This window comes from Bombina bombina, chromosome 7 (genome assembly GCF_027579735.1).
Source record: "Bombina bombina isolate aBomBom1 chromosome 7, aBomBom1.pri, whole genome shotgun sequence".
Taxonomy (NCBI): domain Eukaryota; kingdom Metazoa; phylum Chordata; class Amphibia; order Anura; family Bombinatoridae; genus Bombina; species Bombina bombina.
The window spans coordinates 21,643,631-21,669,157 of record NC_069505.1 but is presented as its reverse complement, the minus strand read 5'-3'; the positions used below and the strand labels follow the sequence as shown (position 1 = coordinate 21,669,157).

Sequence of the window (25,527 nt, the reverse complement as noted above, 5' to 3'; positions counted from 1 at the left end):
CTGCAAGTTTATTAGAGCTATAGCTAGACCATCTGCAGGTTTATCAGAGCTATAAATACACCATCTGAAGGTTTATCAGAGCTATAACTAGACCATCTGCAGGTTTATCAGAGCTATAACTAGAACATCTGCACATTTATCAGAGCTATTACTAGACCATCTGCACATTTATCAGAGCTATAACTAGACCATCTGCAGGTTTATCAGAGATATAACTAGACCATCTGCACATTTATCAGAGCTATTACTAGACCATCTGCAGGTTTATCAGAGCTATAACTATACCATCTGCAGGTTTATCAGAGCTATAACTAGACCATCTGCAGGTTTATCAGAGCTATAATTAGACCATCTGAAGGTTTATCAGAGCTATAACTAGGCCATCTGTAGGTTTATCAGAACTATAACTAGACCATCTGCAGGTTTATCAGAGCTATAACTAGACCATGAGCAGGTTTATCAGAGCTACAACTAGACCATCTGCAGGTTTATTAGAACTATAACTAGACCATCTGTAGGTTTATCAGAGCTATAACTAGACCATCTGCAGGTTTATAAGAGCTATAACTACACCATCTGCAGGTTTATCGGAGATATAACTAGACCATCTGTAGGTTTATTGGAGCTATAACTAGACCACCTGTAGGTTTTTCGGAGCTATAGCTAGACCATCTGCAGGTTTATCAGAGCTATAACTAAACCATCTGCAGGTTTATCACAGCTATAACTAGACCATCTGCAGGTTTATGAGAGCTATAACTAGACCATCTGTAGGTTTATCAGAGCTATAACTAGACCATCTGCAAGTTTATCAGAGCTATAACTAGACCATCTGCAGGTTTATTAGAGCTATAACTAGACCATCTGTAGGGTTTTCAGAGCTATAACTAGACCATCTGCAGGTTTATTAGAACTATAACTAGACCACCTGCACATTTATCAGAGCTATTACTAGACCATCTGCAGGTTTATTAGAGCTATAACTAGACCATCTGTAGGTTTATCAGAGCTATAACTAGACCATATACAAGTTTATCAGAACTATAACTAGACCATCTGCAGGTTTATCAGAGCTATAACTAGACCATCTGCAGGTTTATCAGAGCTATAACTAGACCATCTGCAGGTTTATCAGAGCTATAACTAGACCATCTGTAGGTTTATCAGAGCTATAACTAGACCATATACAGGTTTATCAGAGCTATAACTAGACCATATACAAGTTTATCAGAACTATAACTAGACCATATGCAGGTTTATCAGAGCTATAACTAGACCATCTGCAGGTTTATCAGAGCTATAACTAGACCATCTGTAGGTTTATCAGAGCTATAACTAGACCATATACAGGTTTATCAGAGCTATAACTAGAACATCTGCACATTTATCAGAGCTATTACTAGACCATCTGCACATTTATCAGAGCTATAACTAGAACATCTGCAGGTTTATCAGTGCTATAACTAAACCATCTGTAGGTTTATCAGAGCTATAACTAGACCATGAGCAGGTTTATCAGAGCTATAACTAGACCATCTCTAGGTTTATTAGAACTATAACTAGACCATCCGCAGGTTTATCAGAGCTATAACTAGACCATCTGCAGGTTTCTTAGAGCTATAACTAGACCAACTGCAGGTTTATTAGAGCTATAACTAGACCATCTGCAGGTTTATTAGAGCTATAACTACACCATCTGTAGGTTTATCAGAGCTACAACTAGACCATCTGTAGATTTATCAGAGCTATAACTAGACCATCTGTAGGTTTATTAGAGCTATAACTAGACCATCTGCAGTTTTATCAGAGCTATAACTAGACCATCTGTAGGTTTATCAGAGCTATAACTACACCATCTGTAGGTTTATCAGAGCTACAACTAGACCATCTGTAGGTTTATCAGAGTTATAACTAGACCATCTGCAGGTTTACCAGAGCTATAACTAGACCATCTGCAGGTTTAATAGAGCTATAACTAGACCATCTGCAGGTTTATCAGAGCTATAACTAGACCATCTGTAGGTTTATCAGAGCTATAACTAGACCATCTGCAGGTTTATCGGAGCTATAACTAGACCATCTGTAGGTTTATTGGAGCTATAACTAGACCACCTGTAGGTTTATCAGAGCTATAACTAGACCATCTGTAGGTTTATCAGAGCTATAACTAGACCATCTACAGGTTTATCAGAGCTATAACTAGACCATCTGCAGGTTTATCAGAGCTATAACTAGACCATCTGTAGGTTTATCAGAGCTATAACTAGACCATATACAGGTTTATCAGAACTATAACTAGACCATATACAAGTTTATCAGAACTATAACTAGACCATCTTCAGGTTTATCAGAGCTATAACTAGACCATCTGCAGGTTTATCAGAGCTATAACTATACCATCTGCAGGTTTATCAGAGCTATAACTAGACCATCTGCAGGTTTATCAGAGCTATAATTAGCCCATCTGAAGGTTTATCAGCTATAACTAGACCATCTGTAGGTTTATCAGAACTATAACTAGACCATCTGCAGGTTTATCAGAGCTATAACTAGACCATCTGCACATTTATCAGAGCTATAACTAGACCATGAGCAGGTTTATCAGAGCTATAACTAGACCATCTGCAGGTTTATTAGAACTATAACTAGACCATCTGTAGGTTTATCAGAGCTATAACTAGACCATCTGCAGGTTTATAAGAGCTATAACTACACCATCTGCAGGTTTATTGGAGCTATAACTAGACCATCTGTAGGTTTATTGGAGCTATAACTAGACCACCTGTAGGTTTTTCGGAGCTATAGCTAGACCATCTGCAGGTTTATCAGAGCTATAACTAAACCATCTGCAGGTTTATCACAGCTATAACTAGACCATCTGCAGGTTTATGAGAGCTATAACTAGACCATCTGTAGGTTTATCAGAGCTATAACTAGACCATCTGCAAGTTTATCAGAGCTATAACTAGACCATCTGCAGGTTTATTAGAGCTATAACTAGACCATCTGTAGGTTTATCAGAGCTATAACTAGACCATCTGCAGGTTTATTAGAACTATAACTAGACCACCTGCACATTTATCAGAGCTATTACTAGACCATCTGCAGGTTTATTAGAGCTATAACTAGACCATCTGTAGGTTTATCAGAGCTATAACTAGACCATATACAAGTTTATCAGAACTATAACTAGACCATCTGCAGGTTTATCAGAGCTATAACTAGACCATCTGCAGGTTTATCAGAGCTATAACTAGACCATCTGCAGGTTTATCAGAGCTATAACTAGACCATCTGTAGGTTTATCAGAGCTATAACTAGACCATATACAGGTTTATCAGAGCTATAACTAGACCATGAGCAGGTTTATCAGAGCTATAACTAGACCATATACAAGTTTATCAGAACTATAACTAGACCGTCTGCAGGTTTATCAGAGCTATAACTAGACCATCTGCAGGTTTATCAGAGCTATAACTAGACCATCTGCAGGTTTATCAGAGCTATAACTAGACCATCTGTAGGTTTATCAGAGCTATAACTAGACCATCTGCAGGTTTATTAGAGCTATAACTACACCATCTGTAGGTTTATCAGAGCTACAACTAGACCATCTGTAGATTTATCAGAGCTATAACTAGACCATCTGTAGGTTTATTAGAGCTATAACTAGACCATCTGCAGTTTTATCAGAGCTATAACTAGACCATCTGTTGGTTTATCAGAGCTATAACTTGACCATCTGCAGGTTTATTAGAACTATAAATAGACCATATGCAGGTTTATCAGAGCTATAACTAAACCATCTGCAAGTTTATCACAGCTATAACTAGACCATCTGCAGGTTTATTAGAACTAGACCACCTGCACATTTATCAGAGCTATTACTAGACCATCTGCAGGTTTATTAGAGCTATAACTAGACCATCTGCAGGTTTATCAGAGCTATAACTAGACCATCTGCAGGTTTATTAGAGCTATAACTAGACCATCTGCAGGTTTATTAGAGCTATAACTAGACCATCTGCAGGTTTATCAGAATTATAACTACACCATCTGTAGGTTTATCAGAGCTATAACTACACCATCTGTAGGTTTATCAGAGCTACAACTAGACCATCTGTAGGTTTATCAGAGTTATAACTAGACCATCTGCAGGTTTATCAGAGCTATAACTAGACCATGAGCAGGTTTATCAGAGCTATAACTAGACCATCTGCAGGTTTATTAGAACTATAACTAGACCATCTGTAGGTTTATCAGAGCTATAACTAGACCATCTGCAGGTTTATAAGAGCTATAACTACACCATCTGCAGGTTTATCGGAGCTATAACTAGACCATCTGTAGGTTTATTGGAGCTATAACTAGACCACCTGTAGGTTTTTCGGAGCTATAGCTAGACCATCTGCAGGTTTATCAGAGCTATAACTAAACCATCTGCAGGTTTATCACAGCTATAACTAGACCATCTGCAGGTTTATGAGAGCTATAACTAGACCATCTGTAGGTTTATCAGAGCTATAACTAGACCATCTGCAAGTTTATCAGAGCTATAACTAGACCATCTGCAGGTTTATTAGAGCTATAACTAGACCATCTGTAGGTTTATCAGAGCTATAACTAGACCATCTGCAGGTTTATTAGAACTATAACTAGACCACCTGCACATTTATCAGAGCTATTACTAGACCATCTGCAGGTTTATTAGAGCTATAACTAGACCATCTGTAGGTTTATCAGAGCTATAACTAGACCATATACAAGTTTATCAGAACTATAACTAGACCATCTGCAGGTTTATCAGAGCTATAACTAGACCATCTGCAGGTTTATCAGAGCTATAACTAGACCATCTGCAGGTTTATTAGAACTATAACTAGACCACCTGCACATTTATCAGAGCTATTACTAGACCATCTGCAGGTTTATTAGAGCTATAACTAGACCATGAGCAGGTTTATCAGAGCTATAACTAGACCATATACAAGTTTATCAGAACTATAACTAGACCATCTGCAGGTTTATCAGAGCTATAACTAGACCATCTGCAGGTTTATCAGAGCTATAACTAGACCATCTGCAGGTTTATCAGAGCTATAACTAGACCATCTGTAGGTTTATCAGAGCTATAACTAGACCATCTGCAGGTTTATTAGAGCTATAACTACACCATCTGTAGGTTTATCAGAGCTACAACTAGACCATCTGTAGATTTATCAGAGCTATAACTAGACCATCTGTAGGTTTATTAGAGCTATAACTAGACCATCTGCAGTTTTATCAGAGCTATAACTAGACCATCTGTTGGTTTATCAGAGCTATAACTTGACCATCTGCAGGTTTATTAGAACTATAAATAGACCATCTGCAGGTTTATCAGAGCTATAACTAAACCATCTGCAAGTTTATCACAGCTATAACTAGACCATCTGCAAGTTTATTAGAACTAGACCACCTGCACATTTATCAGAGCTATTACTAGACCATCTGCAGGTTTATTAGAGCTATAACTAGACCATCTGCAGGTTTATCAGAGCTATAACTAGACCATCTGCAGGTTTATTAGAGCTATAACTAGACCATCTGCAGGTTTATTAGAGCTATAACTAGACCATCTGCAGGTTTATCAGAATTATAACTAGACCATCTGTAGGTTTATCAGAGCTATAACTACACCATCTGTAGGTTTATCAGAGCTACAACTAGACCATCTGTAGGTTTATCAGAGTTATAACTAGACCATCTGCAGGTTTATCAGAGCTATAACTAGACCATCTGCAGGTTTATTAGAGCTATAACTAGACCATCTGCAGGTTTATCAGAGCTATAACTAGACCATCTGCAGGTTTATCAGAGCTATAACTAGACCATCTGTAGGTTTATCAGAGCTATAACTAGACCATATACAAGTTTATCAGAACTATAACTAGACCATCTGCAGGTTTATCAGAGCTATAACTAGACCATCTGCAGTTTTATCAGAGCTATAACTAGACCATCTGCAGGTTTATCAGAACTATAACTAGACCATCTGTAGGTTTATCAGAGCTATAACTAGACCATATACAGGTTTATCAGAACTATAACTAGACCATATACAAGTTTATCAGAACTATAACTAGACCATCTTCAGGTTTATCAGAGCTATAACTAGACCATCTGCAGGTTTATCAGAGCTATAACTAGACCATCTGCAGGTTTATCAGAGCTATAACTAGACCATCTGTAGGTTTATCAGAGCTATAACTAGACCGTATACAGGTTTATCAGAGCTATAACTAGACCATATACAAGTTTATCAGAACTATAGCTAGAACATCTGCAGGTTTATCAGAGCTATAACTAGACCATCTGCAGGTTTATCAGAGCTATAACTAGACCATCTGCATGTTTATCAGAGCTATAACTAGACCATCTGCAGGTTTATCAGAGCTATAACTAGACCATCTGCAGGTTTATCAGAACTATAACTAGACCATCTGAAGGTTTATCAGAGCTATAACTAGACCATCTGCAGGATTATCAGAGCTATAACTAGACCATCTGCAGGTTTATCAGAGCTATAACTAGACCATCTGCAGGTTTATCAGAGCTATAACTAGACCATTTGCAGCACTGCCTAATATAGTCCCTTTCCATCACTGTTTCTCAGTATAAACCCTTTCTTCTGAAGTGTTCTCAGCTCAGACTTTCTCCTGCAGTGTTTAGCCAGTTTAGCCCCTCCCCTGAAGTACTGCCTGGTTTAGCTCCTCCTGTGCAACACCCATAAATTCAGTCTCTTTCTATAGTGCAGACCAGTTTAGTCCCTCCCCAGTAAAACTGCCTAGGTAAATTTGTCCCCTGCCTGATGTTCAATTTAGTCTCTCCTCTGAGGTGCTGCACATTCTATCTAATTTCTATTCTCATATCTCCCCAGTGGTTCTCTTTAGTTGACTCTATTCCATATGGTATTATTTAGACCTTCCTCCTATATTTTCCCTACTATGTACTTTGTGTTGCTACCCCTCATCTGTACTGTTTCCTAGCTTACCCCCTACTGTTGCCAATTTTAGCCATTTTCTTTCAGTCAGATATAGATTTACACCTCCACAGCCAATGCACACAAGCAAATGAGGTACCTACGCACCTATAAAGCCACGTGTGTGCCTAATGATGTCAACATTACACTTGCTATGATAACTCACACTCACATATATATATATATTAATATGCTCATGGAAAATCTGTAGATTTGCCATCCAAATTGACTGGCAAGTATACAGAACACAAAATGTAAAATGGCAAAGGGTGTATATTTTATTGACTTCAGCTTAATTTCTCCCAAGTAGCCTTTTAATTACCTTCTCCTCTATTGTTTTTACCTGCTTACATTCCACATAGCTCCTTCCACGCAGTTCAGTGCCCCAATAAGACCCTCCCTGCAGAAATGTTTGCGTTTGTGCTAATCTCCAGCAATATTAATTTATTTAGCTAATATGCTGCAGAGCATCTCTTTGTTTAACCCCATTGTAGTAGAGATGTCCTGTTTAGCCAATCTCCTGCTGAGTGACACCTATTCCCCATTTCCCCTGCCAAGCTCCAATACCCTGCAGAGCATTGCTCCATTAACCCTTTGTCCTGCTGGTCATGGGCAGTAACATACCTCCCCCACTTGCCCAGTGCTCTCCTTCAGTGGTTTCTTCTCTGCACTCCTTTGTGGTCCAAGGGTGGTAGGGGAAGACACTGAGAATTTACACTCTGATAATACCTGAGCTGTCTCTTTCCCAGACCCTGACAATCTGTCCCTTATGGAGGTGGTCTCAAAGATAGTCAAGGGAGAAGCTATGTCTTGGCTTAAAGGTTTGTGGCTCTCCTCCAAGGATATGACTGTCTCATGTTGCACTGTCTCTTGCTCTCTTACTACCAAATGATCTTTGCTATTTTGTTTTCCTGTCTCTTGAGATATTTTCTCTAGGCTCTCTTCTGTTTGAAGCACTCCCTTTCCTTCTTTATCATCTGTCTCTTTGCACCTCTCATGTTCTTTGTTTGCCATCTCTAAATCTCTTTCTCCTATTGCCTCAACCTCCAGCCCTTGTTTCACCTCATTAGCTACACTCTCATTCACATCAATAGATGCTGTCTTTAGCTCTCTTCCTCCTCCTATAATTGCAGTCTCCTGCAGTATTTCCACTTCCTTCCATGCTGTATCTATCTCTTGCAGTCTGACCTCTTCCTCAGTAACTGTATTTTGTAGTCTCTCATCCTCCTCAACTGTTACATTTTCTATCTCTATTATGTCTATATCTTCTATCTCATGTAGTCTCGCCCCTTCCTTGGCAACTGTCTCTTGCACTCTCTCCAATCTCTTCCTTTCATTGGCTGCTGTCTCTAGTACTAGCTCACTTTCCTTACCTTCTCTCTCTTGTAATATATTCCTTTTATTGCCAGCTGTCTCTTGTACCCTCTTCTCATTCTCAGATGCTGTCTCTTGCACTCTCTCCTCTTTCTCAGATATTGTCTCTTGCACTCTCTCCACTTTCTCAATTGCTATCTCTTGCACTCTCTCCTCTTTCTTAGCTGCTGTCTCATGCACTCTCTCCTCTTTCTCAGCTGCTGTCTCTTGCACTCTCTCCTCTTTCTCAGATGCTGTCTCTTGCACTCTCTCCTCTTTCTCAGATACTGTCTCTTGCACTCTTTCCTCTTTCTCAATTGCTGTCTCTTGCACTCTCTTCTCTTGCACTCTCTCCACTTTCTCAATTGCTATCTCTTGCACTCTCTCCTCTTTCTCAGCTGCTGTCTCTTGCACTCTCTCCTCTTTCTCAGATGCTGTCTCTTGCACTCTCTCCTCTTTCTCAGATACTGTCTCTTGCACTCTTTCCTCTTTCTCAATTGCTGTCTCTTGCACTCTCTTCTCTTGCACTCTCTCCACTTTCTCAATTGCTATCTCTTGCACTCTCTCCTCTTTCTTAGCTGCTGTCTCTTGCACTCTCTCCTCTTTCTCAGATGCTGTCTCTTGCACTCTCTCCTCTTTCTCTGTTGCTGTGTCTTGCAATCTCTCCTGTTTCTCAGCTGCTGTCTCTTGCACTTTCTCCTGTTTCTCAGCTGCTGTCTCTTGCACTCTCTCCTCTTTCTCAATTGTTGTCTCTTGCACTCTCTCCTCTTTTTCAGCTGCTGTCTCTTGCGCTCTCGCCTCCTTTTCTGTTGCTGTCTCTTGCACTCTCTCCTGTTTCTTATCCGCTGTCTTTTGCACTCTCTCCTCTTTTTCAGCTGGTGTCTCTTGCACTCTCTCCTCTTTCTCAGCAGCTGTCTCTTGCACTCTCTCCTCTTTCTCTGTTGCTGTCTCTTGCACTGTCTCCTCTTTCTCAGATGCTGTCTCTTGCACTCTCTCCTCTTTCTCTGTTGCTGTCTCTTGCACTGTCTCCTCTTTCTCAGATGCTGTCTCTTGCACTCTCTCCTGTTTCTCAGCTGCTGTCTCTTGCACTCTCTCCTCTTTCTTAGCAGCTGTCTCTTGCACTCTCTCCTCTTTCTCAATTGTTGTCTCTTGCACTCTCTCCTCTTTTTCAGCTGCTGTCTCTTGCGCTCTCTCCTCCTTTTCTGTTGCTGTCTCTTGCACTCTCTCCTGTTTCTTATCCGCTGTCTTTTGCACTCTCTCCTCTTTTTCAGCTGGTGTCTCTTGCGCTCTCTCCTCTTTCTCAGCAGCTGTCTCTTGCACTCTCTCCTCCACTCTCTCCTCTTTCTCAGATGCTGTCTCTTGCACTCTCTCCTCTTTCTCTGTTGCTGTCTCTTGCACTGTCTCCTCTTTCTCAGATGCTGTCTCTTGCACTCTCTCCTCTTTCTCTGTTGCTGTGTCTTGCACTCTCTCCTGTTTCTCAGCTGCTGTCTCTTGCACTCTCTCCTCTTTCTTAGCAGCTGTCTCTTGCACTCTCTCCTCTTTCTCAATTGTTGTCTCTTGCACTCTCTCCGCTTTTTCAGCTGCTGTGTCTTGCACGCTCTCCTCTTTCTCAGCTGCTGTCTCTTGCACTCTCTCCTCTTTCTCAATTGTTGTCTCTTGCGCTCTCTCCATTTTTTCAGCTGCTGTCTCTTGCACTTTCTCCTCTTTCTCAGCCGCTGTCTCTTGCACTCTCTCCTCTTTCTCAATTGCCGTCTCTTGCCCTCTCTCCTCTTTCTCAATTGCTGTCTCTTGCACTCTCTCCTGTTTCTCTAAAGCTGTCTCTTGCACTCTGTCCTCTTTCTCAATTGCTGTCTCTTGCACTCTCTCCTCTTTCTCTGTTGCTGTCTCTTGCACTCTCTCCTGTTTCTCAGCAGCTGTCTCTTGCACTCTCTCCTCTTTCTCAACTGCCGCCTCTTGCACTCTCTCCTCTTTAGCAATTGCTGTCTCTTGCACTCTCTCCTCTTTCTCAATTGCCGTCTCTTGCACTCTCTCCTCTTTCTCAATTGCCGTCTCTTGCACTCTCTGCTCTTTCTCAATTGCCATCTCTTGCACTCTCTCCTCTTTCTCAGCTGCTGTCTCTTGCACTGTCTCCTCTTTCTCAGTTGCTGTCGCCTGCACTCTCTCCTCTTTCTCAATTGCTGTCTCTTGCACTCTCTCCTCTTTCTCAGCTGCTGTCTCTTGTACTCTCTCCTCTTTCTCAGCTGATGTCTCTTGCACTCTCTCCTGTTTCTCAGCTGCTGTCTCTTGCACTCTCTCCTCTTTCTCAGCTGCTGTCTCTTGCACTCTCTCCTCTTTTTCAATTGCTGTCTCTTGCACTCTCTCCTCTTTCTCAGCTGCTGTCTCTTGCACTCTCTCCTCTTTTTCAATTGCTGTCTCTTGCACTCTCTCATCTCTCTCTGATGCTGTCTCTTGCACTCTCTCTTCTTTCTCAGATGCTGTCTTGTGCACTCTCTCCTCTTTCTCAGATGCTTTCTCTTGTACCCTGTCCTCTTTCTCAGCTGCTGTCTTTTGCACTCTCTCCTCTTTTTCAGATGCTGTCTCTTGTACTCTCTCTTGTTTCTCTGTTGCTGTCTTTTGCACTCTCTCCTCTTTTTCAATTGCTGTCTCTTGTACTCTCTCTTGTTTGTCTGTTGCTGTCTCTTGCACTCTCTCCTCTTTTTCAGCTGCTGTCTCCTGCAATCTTTCCTCTTTCCCAGCTGCTGTTTTATGTACATTCTCCCCATTTTCAACTGCTGTCTCATGCACTCTTACCCCTTTCATAGTGGCTGTCACTTGCGGTCTCTCCACTTTCTCCGATGCTGTCTCTTGCACTCTCTCCACTTTCTCCGATGCTGTCTCTTGCACCCTCACCACTTTCTCCGATGCTGTCTCTTGCACTCTCTCCACTTTCTCCGATGCTTTCTCTTGCACGCTCACTACTTTCTCCGATGCTATCTCTTGTACTCTCTCTTGTTTCTTGGTTGCTGTCTCTTGCACTCTCTCCTCTTTCTTAGCTGCTGTCCCTTGCACTCTCTCCACTTTCTCTGATGCTGTCTCTTGTATTCTCTCTTCTTTCTCAGCTGCTGTTTCTTGCACTCTCTCCTCTTTCTCAGCTGCTGTCTCTTGCTCTCTCTCTGCTGTCTCTTGCGCTCTCTCTTGTTTCTCGTTTGCTATCCCTTGCGCTCTCTCCTGTTTCTCAGTTGCTGTCTCTTGCACTCGCCCTTGTTTCTCAGTTGCTGTCTCTTGCACTCTCCCTTGTTTCTTGGTTGCTGTCTCTTGCACTCTATGTCCTTCATTTGCTTCCATCTCAAGACCACTGTTTTTTTTCTTTGTTTTCTCTTCCTTGCTCTCATGTACCCAAACAGACGTCTCTCTTTCCTTCTCTCCTGCTTGATGCTTTGCCTCCTCTCCCTCCCTGACTGACAGACCCCTCTCATCCTTGTTAGATCCTAAACTAACTGTCGTTTGTCCTGACCTGTCTCTTCCTTCCTCTCTCTTTTCACCTGTTTCTGGCACACTCTCACTGATAAAAAGTACGGTCTCTTTTACTCTCTCCGCTCTCTGTTCCTCTATTTCATTCTCTTGCACTCTCTCTGCAGCTTTCCGTGTTTCAGAGCTAACTGTGATGTCTAACACTCTCTCTGGTCTGTGCACTCTCAGATTTTCGTTAATCTCTATCCTTTCCCCTCTCTCTTCTTTCAGCCTGTCTGTCTCTGTAATCCCTTTTATATCTGCATTCGCTCTCACATTGTCTGTCACTTGAGCTGTCGCCCCAACTACAGCTACTGTCTCTGGCGCTCTCTTTATGTCTAGTGATATTTGTAAGGATGAGGCATTCTGTTTCTCTTTCTCCTGCAGTCGTTTTCTAGCCATCCCTACAGCCTCCTGTGCATTTATTGTCTCTAGCTGTCTCTTTTCCTCTAACTCATTCACTCTCCTTTTGGCTGTTATCTCATGATCTGTTACACATATCTTCTCTGTTGTCTCATTTGCACTTATACCCAGCATTATGCTTTGTGGGCCGGTTATTTCCTGTCTTGCGATATCTGCCCTATGATTATTTTCTGTATCCTGCACTCTCATATCTCTCTTCGATGATGTTTCTATCTTTTGAACACTCTTTGTGCCCATCGCTCTAACTGCTGGCTTTGGAACCTGTGATACTCTCTCCCAGCTCTCATCTTTCACTGCTGTTACGTCTGGCACTCTCTTTTCTACTTCCACTCTCTTTTCTGGCTCTCGTGCTGTCTCTAATTCTAGACTACGTCTGATTGCAGCTTTGGGAACTTGTGTGGTTTCCTGTAACCTTTCTCCTCCTGTCTCTTGTGATGTCTTTCGCTCTGATGCTCTCTTTGCCCATACTGGAGGATGAAGAACTGGAGCTGTCTCAGGATCTCGCTCTGTGTCTAGAACTTTCTTTTTCCTGATGGCTACATTAGGCGCTTGCGATGTCTCAAGCCTTTGTTCATAAATTGTGGGAGCTGTCTCTTGTAATCTCTCTGCCTCTTGTACTTTCTGTACCCTAACTGCTGCCTCTGGAACTGTTCCTGAGACACTCTCTCGCAGCAACCTCACTTCCTGCACTCTCTTATCCCTGAAGGCTGTCTCAGGCTGTCTCTTGCTGGTATCTTTAAGCTGTGGTACAACAGCAGGACTGACCTCCTGAGTCTTCCATACCTCGTTAAACCTGTGAAGAGAGATATGACCAGGTTATTTTGCTATATGGTAATCAGTATCTGGCGTTCTCTCAGATCAACTAATCACATTAAAATACATTATCCTATGGAAAATATTGTACAAATAGAATTTCAACTTCCACTAAGGACAAAGGAGCTGTTTCAGTTGATGCACGGACAGACAGCATCACCTTCTGAGATCACAATCTACTAGAAACAAGTCATTGACTAAATATTCACCACAAAATGGACACAATGAGGTCCATTTATCCATTGCTCTGAGTAGGCGAACAGAGATCGCCGAAAATCAACCCGATCGAGTATGATCGGGTTGATTGACACCGCCTGCTAGCAGACGATTGGCCGCGAATCTGCAGGGGGCGGCGTTGCACCAGGAGCTCACAAGAGCTGCTGGTGCAATACTGAATACGGAGAACATATTGCTCTCTGCATTCAGCGAGGTCTGGCGGACCTGATCCGCACTGTCGGATCAGGTTCGACAGACCTTTAATAAATAGGCCTCATAGAGATCAACAGCCAAAGGCACTTGACAAATGCTCAAAACCCACAGATTACACAATAATACACCTGAGCTAACGATCTGCACACGCTCAGTAGAAACATAAAAACATTGGGGTCAAATCCAATCTTTTCAGTTTTCTTGTTGAATATTAGAAAAACAGAATTGTCCTTATTTTTATCAAAACCATCTCCGTCTTCCTGATAATACCCAAGATATTCAATCTGGATTTCCCCACAACTGCACCTTTAACAAACGATAATGGCCATCAACAATGGAGCCAATATACAAAACAAACGCACAATTCTAAAATGGCGGATTTGCACTATTTTAGGCTTGCATCACCTCCACAGCCAATCAGAAATACTGACAACATGAACAACACACAACATAGTCCCTATTATTAGTGAGTAATTCTGTTTATAGGGGGTTAATGGGGGTAATTGAGTAGGTGTGTATATGTTTTACATTTGGATAGAAAGGAATTTATTTTATTAAATTTACTGTTAGGTCTGCACTGGTAATAACCTGGTGATATATTGTAGATATGTTTTATTCATCTTTTTACATTTACATATTGATGATGATGTATTAAGTATTGTTTTTTATTTGGAGCAAATTTATCTCCCTCAAAAAGAGCCATCACTGTTGTTGAACTTAATGTGGCCATATTGTGGTGGATATTTATTTAGATAACATTTGGTCTGGTGATCTTTGTAATCACTGAAGATGATGCTGCGCATGCATCGTATGGGTGAATCTTCCGATATCTGGTTAAACCCGATACAGTATTTTACAAATATGGAAATGTTATTGTTTGCATTGAAATCTCTCAGATGAAGAAAAAGGCAAATCAGCAACCGTACAACAGCTTATAAACTTTTTTTTTTTTTTTTTTAAATATGCACCTTCTATTTGAATGCCTCTCACCAACTAAAGATAAACATGTCCAAGACTGAGCTCCTTCTTATCCCCCCTCAAGCTCTATGCCGACGTGTGACTTCACTATCCCTGTTGACGGCATCACCATTTCCCCATCGCCCCAAGTCCGCTGCCTCGGAGTTACACTTGACTCAAATCTATCCTTCACCCCCCATATCCAATCGCTTTCTACATCCTGCCGCAACCATCTACGCAACATTTCCAAGATTCAACCTTTTCAGTGCTCTAACACCACAAAGCAAATAACCCACTCCCTTGTTATTTCCCGACTTGACTACTGCAATAACCTACTTACTGGCCTTCCTCTTTCCCGCCTCTCCCCTCTTCAATCCATCCTAAATGCCTCTGCAAGACTGATCCACCTTTCCCGCCGCTCTGTATCTGCTGCACCTCTCTGTGAGTCCCTTCATTGGCTCCCCATACACAGCAGAATTAAATTCAAAATTCTCACCCTTGCATACAAAGCCCTCACCAACTCCGCTCCCCTCTAACTATCCTCTCTAATCAACAAGTATACTCCAGCCCGCCCACTAAGATCCAACAATGACTTGCTCCTAGCTTCTGCGACTATCACCTCCTCTCATGCTAGACTGCAGGACTTCTGTCGTGCAGCACCTACCCTCTGGAACACTCTCCCTCGTGCAGCACCTACCCTCTGGAACACTCTCCCTCGTGCTGTTAGGCTTTGCCCAAATCTTTCTTCCTTTAAATGCTCTCTGAAGACTTTTCTGTTCAGAGAAGCCGACCACCCAACTCAATAATATTCCTTTTACCTAACAACATTTCACTCCTCAAACTCTGCATTTACATCTTTCTCACTCTTGCAGTCCTCATCTCATGTTTCCTAACCTCCTACCCTTCTAGATTGTAGGTTCCCACGGGAATAGGGCCCTCGATTCCTCCTGTATGTGTTTGTAAATTCTGTCCTGTCTCTTAGTCTTAGAAGTTTTATACTATTGTTTTATTTAAATGATCTGTATCCATGGACAGCGCTGCGGAATATGATGGCGCTTCATAAATAAAGTATAATAATAATAAATTTAATTTTGAGTTTTGTGTCCCTTTAATGATAATAAAATAATAAATACAAAATAGGAGTGAGGTGCAGGAAATGCATTAGGTTTATCGACAATAGGTCATCCCAATAGAAAAAAGCTAAAATATACCCCCTACCCAGTATCCTCTTTTACATAAAGCTGGAACTGCCGTATCTCAAAACTTTACGTAACATTTCTAAAAAACTAAATAATAAAGTAGTACTAGAAGGTAATGTCATTTTTTTTTGTTTAATCTTTTATTTATGTCAAATTTTAACGTAACAATAAAGAAAATATACATCAGCATGCTATGGTCACAGTTGCCTTGGGTTCAGATGTTTTATGAAATTCACATTCTTACAATGAGCATTATTCAGCAGGTGGGACCATACAACAGCCAATAAATATCAGCCTTATAGTTTTACAACAATCTTATATACATGACAGCTACAACAAAGTCACCAGCATGAAAGAGTACAATTTTATGTCTGAAATTCCTTACATAAACTTTCCAGTCTAGAGCATGTGACAAATATAACATAGAACTTGCAGGTTCATTAGCAGGTGGGTGTACACGTTTCTATTTCATATGGTATAGTGGAAAACAAGGTCAGGAGGGGGGGAGGAGAAGGAGCGGAGGAGCAAAGAACTTGAGGAGAAATCCCTGATCTCCCATGTCTTAGAGATGAATAAGAGTCACTTTTCGTCTGTTTGGGCTAAATAAGAATCCCAAAAGAACACTATTTCGGCATAATACTCTAGTTTCCCAGTTGTATAGTAAAAGTATCTTTCTAAGGATAAGTTAAGTTACATCTGTGCCAGCCACATGGATAGTGTAGGTGAAGAGTCAGACTTCCACAGTCTAGAGATCACTTGCTTGGCACTACATGTGGCTAGTTGAAGGAGTGATGCACAATGTTTAAAGGGGAATTTAGGGATGACATGAAACAAGTATACTATAGGGTCTAAGGGTATGTCAAAATTCAGGAGTTTACTCATTGCACTATTAATATCCTTCCAGAATATCATTATTTTGGGGCATGTCCACCAAATGTGGTAAGGGGTGCCCTCCTCTGAGCACTTTTTCCAACATCGGTTGGAAGCTTCGGGGAAGATGTATTTTAACCTATGAGTAGTAAGGTACCACTGGAGTAGAAATTTATAATTGGTTTCCAGCAGGGCGGAGGAATGTGCGGATTTAGCGGTGTTTTGGAAAATAACATACCATTCCTGCTCTGTAAAAGTGTATGGGAGTTCCCTATGCCAGGAAAGAATCGTTGGTGTATGCATAATTTAGGAGGGTGTTATGAGAAGCTTATATAATATAGAGTGCGGTGGGGGGAGAGTCAAGAGTACGTTTTTCTAGTGGTGTGCGGTCCCTTAGTATCAAGTGTTTGAGTTTGTGTGTGTCAATAAAAACAAAATTTATGCTTACCTGATAAATTTCTTTCTTTTGCGATGTACCGAGTCCACGGATTCATCCTTACTTGTGGGATATTGTCCTTCCTGACAGGAAGTAGCAAAGAGAGCACCACAGCAGAGCTGTCTATATAGCTCCCCCCATAACTCCACCCCCCAGTGATTCGACCAAAGGCCAAGGAAGAAAAGGAGAAACTATAAGGTGCAGAGGTGACTGAAGTTACATAAAAAAATACTATCTGTCTTGAATAGACAGGGCGGGCCGTGGACTCGGTACATCGCAAAAGAAAGAAATTTATCAGGTAAGCATAATTTTGTTTTCTTTTGCATGATGTACCGAGTCCACGGATTCATCCTAACTTGTGGGATACCAATACCAAAGCTTTAGGACACGGATGAAGGGAGGGACAAGACAGGAACCTAAACGGAAGGCACCACTGCTTGCAAAACCTTTCTCCCAAAAATAGCCTCCGAAGAAGCAAAAGTATCAAATTTGTAAAATTTTGAAAAGGTATGAAGCGAAGACCAAGTCGCAGCCTTACAAATCTGTTCAACAGAAGCCTCATTTATAAAAGCCCATGTGGAAGCTACCACTCTAGTAGAATGAGCTGTAATCCTTTCAGGAGGTTGCTGTCCAGCAGTCTCATAAGCCAAACGGATGATGCTTTTCAGCCAAAAGGAAAGAGAAGTTGCCGTAGCCTTTTGACCCCTACGCTTTCCAGAATAGACAACAAACAAAGAAGATGTTTGATGAAAATCTTTCGTTGCCTGTAAGTAAAATTTCAAAGCACGAACCACATCCAAGTTGTGCAACAAAGGTTCCTTCTTACAAGAAGGATTAGGACACAGAGAAGGAACAACAATTTCCTGATTGATATTCCTGTTAGTAACAACCTTAGGTAGGAACCCAGGCTTGGTACGCAAAACCACCTTATCAGCATGGAACACAAGATTAGGTGAGTCACATTGTAATGCAGATAGTTCAGAAACTCTTCGAGCTGAAGAGATAGCAACTAGGAACAAAACTTTCCAAGATAAAAGCTTAATATCTATGGAATGCATGGGTTCAAACGGAACCCCCTGAAAAACTCTAAGAACTAAATTTAGCCTCCATCGTGGAGCAACAGGTTTAAACACAGGCTTAATTCTAGCTAAAGCCTGACAAAAAGCCCGAACGTCTGGAAAATCTGCCAGACGCTTATGCAACACAATAGAGCAGATATCTGTCCCTTTAGGGAACTAGCTGACAATCCTTTCTCCAATTCCTCTTGGAGAAAAGACAAAATCCTAGGAATCCTGATTTTACTCCAGGAGAAGCCTTTGGATTCGCACCAAAAAAGATATTTACGCCATATCTTATGATAGATTTTCCTGGTAACAGGCTTTCGAGCCTGAATCAAGGTATTTATGACTGACTCAGAGAAACCCCGCATTGATAGAATCAAGCGTTCACTCTCCAAGCAGTCAGTTGCAGAGAAATTAGATTTGGATCCTTGAATGGACCTTGAATCAGAAGGTCCTGTCTCAATCGCAGAGACCATGGTGGAAGAGATGACATGTCCACCAGGTCTGCATACCAAGTCCTGCGTGGCCACGCAGGCGCTATCAAAATCACTGATGCTCTCTCCTGTTTGATTCTGGCAATCAGACGTGGAAGGAGAGGGAAAGGTGGAAACACATAAGCCAGGTTGAACGACCAGGGCACTGCTAGAGCATCTATCAGTACAGCCTGAGGATCCCTTGACCTGGAGCCGTAACAAGGAAGTTTGGCGTTCTGACGAGACACCATCAGATCCAATTCTGGTGTGCCCCATAGCCGAAACAGCTGAGCAAACACCTCCGGATGGAGTTCCCACTCCCCCGGATGAAAAGTCTGACGACTTAGAAAATCTGCCTCCCAGTTCTCTACACCTGGGATATAGATCGCTGACAGATGGCAAGAGTGAGCCTCTGCCCATTGGATTATCCTTGAGACCTCTATCATCGCTAAGGAACTCTTTGTTCCACCCTGATGATTGATATAAGCCACAGTCGTGATGTTGTCTGACTGAAACCTGATAAATCTGGCTGAAGCCAGCTGAGGCCATGCCTGGAGAGAATTGAATATCGCTCTTAATTCCAGAATATTTATCGGTAGGAGAGCCTCCTCCCGAGTCCACAAACCCTGAGCTTTCAGGGAATTCCAGACTGCACCCCAGCCCAGAAGACTGGCGTCTGTCATCACAATAACCCATTCTGGCCTGCGGAAACACATTCCCTGGGACAGATGATCCTGTGACAACCACCAAAGAAGAGAGTCTCTGGTCTCTTGATCCAGATTTATCTGAGGAGATAAATCTGCATAATCCCCATTCCACTGTTTGAGCATGCATAGTTGCAGTGGTCTGAGATGCAAGCAAGCAAACGGAACTATGTCCATTGCCGCTACCATTAGACTGATTACCTCCATACACTGAGCCACTGACAGCCGCGGAATGGAGTAAAGAGCTTGGCAGGTGGACAAAATCTTTGATTTTCTGACCTCCGTCAGAAATATTTTCATGTCCACTGAGTCTATCAGAGTCCCTAGAAATGAAACTCTTGTGAGGGGGGAAAGAGAACTCTTTTTTACGTTCACCTTCCACCCGTGAGATCTTAGAAAGGCCAACACTAAGTCCGTGTGAGACTTGGCTCGACGATTGAATTAGAATGTCGTCTAGATAAGGTGCCACTGCTATGCCAGTGGCCTTAGAACCACCAGAAGGGACCCTAGCACCTTCGTAAAGATTTGTGGTGCCGTGGCCAACCCGAAAGGAAGAGCCACAAACTGATAATGCTTGTCCAGAAAGGCGAACCTGAGGAACTGGTGATGATCTTTGTGGATAGGAATGTGTAGATACGCATCCTTTAAGTCCACGGTGGTCAAATATTGACCCTCCTGGATCAATGGTAAGATAGTCTGAATGGTCTCCATCTTGAAGGATGGAACTCTTAGGAATTGGTTTAGGATCTTGAGATCTAGAATTGGTCTGAAGGTTCCCTCCTTTTTGGGAACAACAAACAGATTGGAGTAGAAACCTTGCCCCTGTTCTGCTTTCGGGACTGGGCAGATCACTCCCATGGTAAAAAGGTCTTCTACACAGCATAAGAACGCCTCTCTTTTTGTCTGGTTTACAGACAATTGAGAAAGATGGAATCTCCCCCTTGGAGGAGAATCTTTGAAATCTAGAAGATACCCCTGGGTTACAATTTCTACGGCCGAGGAGTCCTGAATGTCTCTTGCCCAGGCCTGAGCAAAGAGAGAGAGAGTCTGCCCCCTACTAGATCCGGTCCCGGATCGGGGGCTACCACTTCATGCTGTCTTAGTGGCAGCAGCAGGCTTTTTGGCCTGTTTACCCTTGTTCCAAGCCTGGTTAGGTCTCCAAGTTGGTTTGGATTGAGCAAAGTTCCCCTCTTGCTTTGCAGCAGGGGAAGTGGAAGCGGGACCACCCTTGAAGTTTCGAAAGGAACGAAAATGATTTTGTTTGGTCCTTGTCTTATTCGACTTATCTTGAGGGAGGGCATGACCCTTCCCCCCAGTGATGTCCGAAATGATCTCTTTCAGTTCAGACCCGAATAGGGTCTTACCTTTGAAAGGGATGGTCAAAAGCTTAGATTTAGATGACACATCAGCTGACCAGGACTTAAGCCATAACGCTCTACGCGCTAAAATGGCAAAACCTGAATTCTTAGCCGCTAATTTAGCAAGATGAAAAGCGGCGTCTGTAATAAAAGAATTAGACAACTTAAGAGCCTTAATTCTGTCCAAAATATCATCTAGTGGGGTCTCCATCTGAAGAGCCTCTTCTAGAGCCTCAAACCAAAAGGCAGTCGCAGTGGTTACAGGAACAATGCACGCTATAAGTTGAAGAAGAAAACCTTGATGAACAAAAATTTTCTTAAGGAGACCCTCTAATTTTTTATCCATAGGATCAATGAAAGCACAACTGTCTTCAATAGGTATAGTTGTACGCTTAGCCAGGGTAGAAATAGCTCCCTCCACCTTAGGGACCGTCTGCCATGAGTCCTTTATGGTGTCAGAAATGGGAAACATTTTCTTAAAAACAGGAGGGGGAGAGAACGGAATACCTGGTCTATCCCACTCCTTAGTAACAATGTCCGAAATCCTCTTAGGGACCGGAAAAACATCAGTGTAAACAGGAACCTCTAAATATTTGTCCATTTTACACAATTTCTCTGGAACTACAATAGGGTCACAATCATCCAGAGTCGCTAAAACCTCCCTGAGCGATAAGCGGAGGTGTTCTAGCTTAAATTTAAATGCCGTCATATCTGAATCTGTCTGAGGGAACATCTTTCCTGAATCAGAAATCTCTCCCTCAGACAGCAAATCCCTCATCCCTACTTCAGAACATTGTGAGGGAATATCGTATACGGCCACTAAAGCGTCAGAAGGCTCAGCATTTGTTCTTAACCCAGAGCTACTGCGCTTCCCTTGCAACCCAGGCAGTTTAGATAAAACCTCTGTGAGGGTAGCATTCATAACTGAAGCCATATCTTGCAAGGTGAAAGAATTAGACGCACTAGAAGTACTTGGCGTCGCTTGTGCGGGCGTTACCGGTTGTGACACTTGGGGAGAACTAGATGGCAAAACCTGATATCCTTCTGTCTGAGAATCATCTAATGCCAAACTTTTATAAGTTAAAATATGCTGTTTGCAATTTATAGACATATCAGTACAAGTGGGACACATTCTAAGAGGGGGTTCCACAATGGCTTCTAAACAAATTGAGCAATCAGTTTCCTCAGTGTCAGACATGTTTAATAGACTAGTAATAAAGCAAGCAAGCTTGGAAAACACTTTATTTAATGAAAAAAACACAATTTGCAAAAACGGTACTGTGCCTTTAAGAGAAAAAAAGGCATACACAAACTGCAAAACAGGTTAAAATTGCTTCAATTTTTCTGAAATTTTAACAGTGTACCCACTAAGCTTTAGAAGGATTGCACCACAAGTTAATAAGTAATAAACCCCCAAATGAAAAAACCGGATTGAAATTTGTCTAAAACCGGTTAAAAACCCCTATAAGCACCTTGCCACAGCTCTGCTGTGGCCCTACCTGCCCTTAGGAACGATAATATGGGGTTAAAGCTTCGAATAGGCCCTCAGAATATTAATAGGACCTCAGGAAAAGTTGCTTGCTGCTTGTCTGTATAACTAAATACAGGCCCCGCCCACCTCACTTGATGTTGCTGGGGCCTACACAAATCTAACAAACCTAGTTTGAAAACCATGTGGGCTATAACAACCCCAAAAAGCCAAATGACCCCTCAAGCAAACGTCCCATAAACATAAAAAACGTTACTCCCAGAACACACAAACCTTTGTCCCAATATTTCATAAACAAACTGAGTGCCCAAAAAACTTAGCCCTTTATGCAAGCTAGTAAAGCCTCTTTCACACTAGGATTACTGCTTACCCTTTCCCTAATGGGGACACTGTCAGCCTTTCTGAGTTAACACAGTCTCTGCAGAAAATATGACTGAACATACCTCATTGCTGTATAGCAAGAACCGTTCCTCACACTGAAGTTTTCTTGTACTCCTCAGCTCATGTGGGAACAGCAGTGGACCTTAGTTACAAATGCTAAGATCATCATCCTCCAGGCAGAAATCTTCATCTATCTCCTGCCTGAGAGTAAATAGTACAACACCGGTACCATTTAAAAATAACAAACTCTTGATTGAAGATAAAATAAAAACTAACAGTTTAACACCTCTTCTCTTTACCCTTCCTGCTTAGAGCCAGCAAAGAGAATGACTGGGGGGTGGAGTTAAGGGGGGGAGCTATATAGACAGCTCTGCTGTGGTGCTCTCTTTGCTACTTCCTGTCAGGAAGGACAATATCCCACAAGTAAGGAGGAATCTGTGTACTCGGTACATCATGCAAAAGAAATGTTTAAGTTGTAAGTACCTGAACCAATGGGTAAATTGTGTGATGTTAAGGTCTGCCAAATGCTGTCTAGGTATCAGCTTGCCCACATCTAGTAAGGTATCTAAAGGAAGTAAATTATACAAATAATTTTTTAAATTCAGGGTTACTGACATCCCTATTGGGAAGTCAGCATTGTACAATGCAGTTGTCAGTGGGGAAGGGATTGTGGAAAGGTCCTGGTGCATATGTAGCATGCCTGACCAGCTTGCAAATGTTTCTTTAATAACAAGATAAGTTTTGGTTAGGGGTGGTTGGTTAATCTTGGGTGGCCAGCAATATACGCCAAGTTGAGCAGATTCAGTGATATCATGCTCCAAAGCTATCCACATTTTGTCGCGATTTTGGGAGAATGTGCACCAGTCCACAATCCTTCTCAGGAACACCGTTGTATGGTATTTAGTTATGTCAGGTACTCCTAATCCTCCGAATCTTTTCGGAAGGAATAGAGTAGATCTGGCAATTCTGGGTGGTCGCTTCATCCAGATGTAGGAATTCACTATTGTTTGGAGTCTAGCGAGATATGTCTCTGGAAGTGGTATCGGGAGGGTTTGGAGCAGATAAAGTATTTTTGGGAGTATGGTCATTTTAATTATCCCGATTCTGCCTATCCAGGATATCTTTTTATGTAGCCACAATGAGGTGTCTTTGGTGAGGGTGGTTAGGAGTGCTTCATAATTTAGATCAAATAGCTGCTGGGAATTGTTAGAAAGATGGACACACAAATACTTTAAAGAGATATGTTGTATTAAGTATGGTGATTGCAGTCAAAGTGTTTGGATATCCCCATCACTTAGATTGATGGGGAGGATATCTGATTTATGTTGATTGACTGAATAGTTGGAACACGAGCCAAAATCTTTCAAGGAGCTCTGTACCGCAGAGAGTGAGATGGTTGGTTGGGTCAATGTCAGTAGTCGTCTGCGTATAATGCTAGTTTATGGGTAGAGTTTATGGTAAGTCCGTGTATGTTGGGATTACTATGCAGCGCTGCAGCTAGAGCTTCCATTGAGAGTACAAATAGTAAGGGGGACAGTGGGCAGCCCTGTCGGGTACCATTTGAAGTGTAGAAAGGATTAGATAGAATACCGTTCACTTTGATTTTAGCTGTCGGTGTTGTGTAGAGAGCAAAGATTTTTTTAATAAAACTGTCAGGGAAGCCAGATTGTTTTAAAGTAAGTTTTAGAAAAGTCCAGTCTAGTCTGTCGAAAGCTTTTTCAGCGTCCGTCGAAAGTAAAAGAAGGGGAAGGTCGTGTTCTGTGGCGTATTGTATTAAATGGAGAACTTTCACGGTATTGTCTTTGGCCTCTCTCTGCGGCACAAAACCCACCTGATCCGGGTGTATGAGTAAAGGCAATATTTTATTGATTCTGGTGGCTAATATTTTCACGTATATCTAAACATCTACATTCAGGAGGGAAATTGGACGGTAATTTGAGGGGACAGTAGGGTCTTTACATGGTTTTGGTATAACTGTCACTATTGCTTCCAGCATGGAAGAGGGTAGTCCATGTTCTTCATCAATATGATTGAAAACCAATAACAGGTATGGTACTAGAATGCGCTTACATTTTTTATAGTAAGACCCTGTGAGACCGTCAGGGCCAGGACTTTTCCCCTGTTTAAAGAGTGTATCGTGGTTTCAATCTCCTCTGCATAAATTGGTGTGGTAAGAGGTTCTAGATTATCATTTGGGATAGTTGGAAGGGATATAGGGTCTAAGTATTGATGCCAATGAGATTGATGAGCTGCAATGTTTCTGTTAGGGGTTAGAGTATAGAGACTTGAATAGTAGTTCTTAAATATCTCCGCCATTCTCTGGGACTCTACAGTCGGCTTGTCAGGGGGGTCATGAAGTGTGGTGATAAAGTGAGTAGCTTGTTTTGTTTTAAGTGCCCTAGCCAGCAGTTTGCCGGGTTTGTTTCTCTCTAGAAATTTTTTTTGTTGTAGTTTCAGAGCTTGTGTTTGGACAGAGTGGTCTAAAAATTATGTAAGTTTATTTTTTGTTGTTGTAGTTGTGATTTTAAAGGTTTGTCATTAGGGTTAGATTTGTAGGCTCGGTCTAGGTGTTGATAGCGACTAGTCAGGTCTTGATATTGTGCCCTATAGTTTTTATGCTGAGTAGATTTGATTCTTATCTCTCCACTTAAGAAGCATTTGTGTGCCTCCCAAAGTATATATGGGTCAATACCTGGCGTGTCGTTATTTTGAAAGTACTCAGATAGGGATTTCTTCATTTGTTGTAGTATTAAATTGTCTTTTAATAATGTATCATCTAGACGCCACTGGTAGGGTTTGAAAGGTAGAGAAGACCATTGCATAGTGCATAGGACTGCAGAGTGGTCCGACCAAGTTGTAGGAAAGATGTGCTTATTACTGAAGAGATAGTTGTGTGATCTATGAGAATATAATCTACGCAAGAATGTGAGTGATTAGGTGAGGTCATGTCATTTTGTTCCCTCCCCTTGTATTTATTTATTTATAATTTCCAATACAGGTTTGAAAGTACTTTATTCTATGCAAAGGACGGTGCAACGATAGTTTTAGTTTTTTGCAGTTAAAATTAACCA

General features: G+C 41.8%; 1 protein-coding gene across 1 annotated transcript in view; it reads right to left on the bottom strand.

The window, feature by feature from the left end:
- Nucleotides 1-25,527, bottom strand: part of EHBP1L1 (EH domain binding protein 1 like 1) — a 333,907-nt gene that overhangs the window by 99,271 nt on the left and 209,109 nt on the right. The window contains exon 10 of the mRNA XM_053689234.1: nucleotides 7,646-13,079. Coding sequence (XP_053545209.1) covers nucleotides 7,646-13,079 — 5,434 coding nt within the window. The remainder of the gene's footprint in view (nucleotides 1-7,645; nucleotides 13,080-25,527) is intronic.